This window comes from Phyllobates terribilis, unplaced genomic scaffold (assembly GCF_046119375.1).
Source record: "Phyllobates terribilis strain yellow unplaced genomic scaffold, ASM4611937v1 Scaffold_2__4_contigs__length_985480577, whole genome shotgun sequence".
Classification (NCBI taxonomy): Eukaryota; Metazoa; Chordata; class Amphibia; order Anura; family Dendrobatidae; genus Phyllobates; species Phyllobates terribilis.
In genome coordinates this window covers 450,794,207-450,795,941 of record NW_027362762.1, presented here as the reverse complement: position 1 = coordinate 450,795,941, position 1,735 = coordinate 450,794,207, and the positions used below count along the sequence as shown (strand labels likewise).

At 38.4% G+C, this 1,735-nt stretch overlaps 1 protein-coding gene across 3 annotated transcripts in view; it reads left to right on the top strand.

Moving 5' to 3' along the window:
• The window catches only part of VMP1 (vacuole membrane protein 1), a 169,302-nt gene extending 167,768 nt beyond the window's left edge, over positions 1 to 1,534 (top strand). Inside the window, exon 12 of one of the 3 annotated variants that reach the window (XM_073665571.1) lies at positions 101 to 1,534. In XM_073665571.1, the coding sequence (XP_073521672.1) occupies positions 101 to 244 (144 nt within the window). In that variant the 3' untranslated portion in view covers positions 245 to 1,534. The remainder of the gene's footprint in view (positions 1 to 100) is intronic. The other 2 variants (XM_073665563.1, XM_073665556.1) reach the window with 2 other exon arrangements.
• The last annotated feature ends 201 nt before the right edge of the window (positions 1,535 to 1,735 follow it).

Below are 1,735 nucleotides of genomic sequence, written 5' to 3'. Positions count from 1 at the left end.
CAGGTAGCTCTGCTTGTGGGGAATGATCTTGTGCCTGACTGCTGCCTTGTGACTGTACTGTAATAACTTCACCATGCCACCTTGTGCTTTTGTCCTACAGAGTGAAAATTGGTTATCATGGGCGTTTGAGAAGCTGGTCATCGTTATGGTGATTTATTTTGTTCTTTCCATCATCAACTCCATGGCACAGAGCTACGCCAAGCGCGTCCAACAGAAAAAGTTATCTGTTGAGAAGACAAAATAAGGGGATGCACTCTGGGATTAACTGGGAGGGTGATAAAAGACATAATGCTACTAAGCAGAACCTCAATTGACCTGATTTAACCGTTATATACAAATTGGCAAATTAAACTTTGGACATTTTTAAAACCATCCTCTTTTTTTTTTTTTTTTTTTTTTTTTTTTTTTTTAAAAATCGTATTAAATTATTATTTTTTTCTAATTTTTTTTTTCACAATATAAAATGTTAACAGTTTATGTGGATAAGAGATGTCTGTGTGGCAATATAAGGTAAAGTATACACTATTTTCCATGTTCTTCTGATGGTAAATGATTACTTTTTTTCTTTTCTTCCTCGTAGTTCACATCCTGGGGCCGAGACTTGGGTTGCCTGTGGCTCTTCAGGGATTGAGAATCTACAACGTCATGGCGTACCAACCTATGTGTAGGTTATACAGCAGATTGAGGTTGAACAGTAACTGAACAGCCACAGCTAGAGCTCCTGTAGTGGAAGGAGGCCGGGGTTGTGGAATCTTGGTAAATACATGTGTCTTCTTGAAGTGGACGACCAATATGCACTGCTTATATTGTTCCCGATATGGGTACATTGCTGTGCATGGTGCTACCAGACTGAAGGAAGTTGGACTTCTTTATGGCAGGGTGTTTTCTTGTAGACCTCTTATTCTCCTTCAGTCAGGGGGCATCACCTATGTTGGAAGGTCCATCCTAAACTGTATGGAGAGGCTTCTAAATAAGGTACGGATTACACAATCCTCACACTGCATAAAGTATTTCTTTGGGTAATAAAAGGTGTCTGTCAGCACAAAATAACTGTTCAAACCAAGGATGGATGTTCGCAGGTAGATGCAAATCCAATAGGTGGGAATGTGCACTGAATTGTTTGGCCACGCCAAGGGTGCACCGAGCACCTGTTTGACCAGTAAGTTTGTGTTGACCGTCCCTTTAAAATCTGTATGGAGCGTAGCACAGTAATGCTTTAATATATTTACTTGTCTGCAGCTTAATCGGTCTATCCCATTAAAATAAATGCTATATATGAATGATAGGAGTGATGGCTTGGAAGAACATCTAGCAATACAACATATCCAAAGAAATATTTTAGTAGGTGGAAATTGTAATCTATACAGTTTGCTGTTATTATGAATTGTTCACAGAAACCAAGTCACACTGCCGGTAACTGTCCACATCTACAACTGACTTAATTATTTTTTTTTTATCCTGTGTACATAGAATGGAGAGTTGAAACTGAACTTTATAAAGCCACCTTTGATCATTCCAGATCTTTTTGTGTCCGTTCTTTTATCTGCCCTGAGTGTTTTTCTTCGTCTATTCTTGTCATTCTTTGTGATTTATATGTAGTTTTATATTTCTGTTGCATTGATCCTTTTGTCTTTTTCACTCCTCTAGCTATTGGACCAAAATTTATTGCGTGCCTGGTAATCCTCCCTGTAGGAAAAAAAAAGCTTTTGTCTGTGATTTCCCAATCATTCTGGCT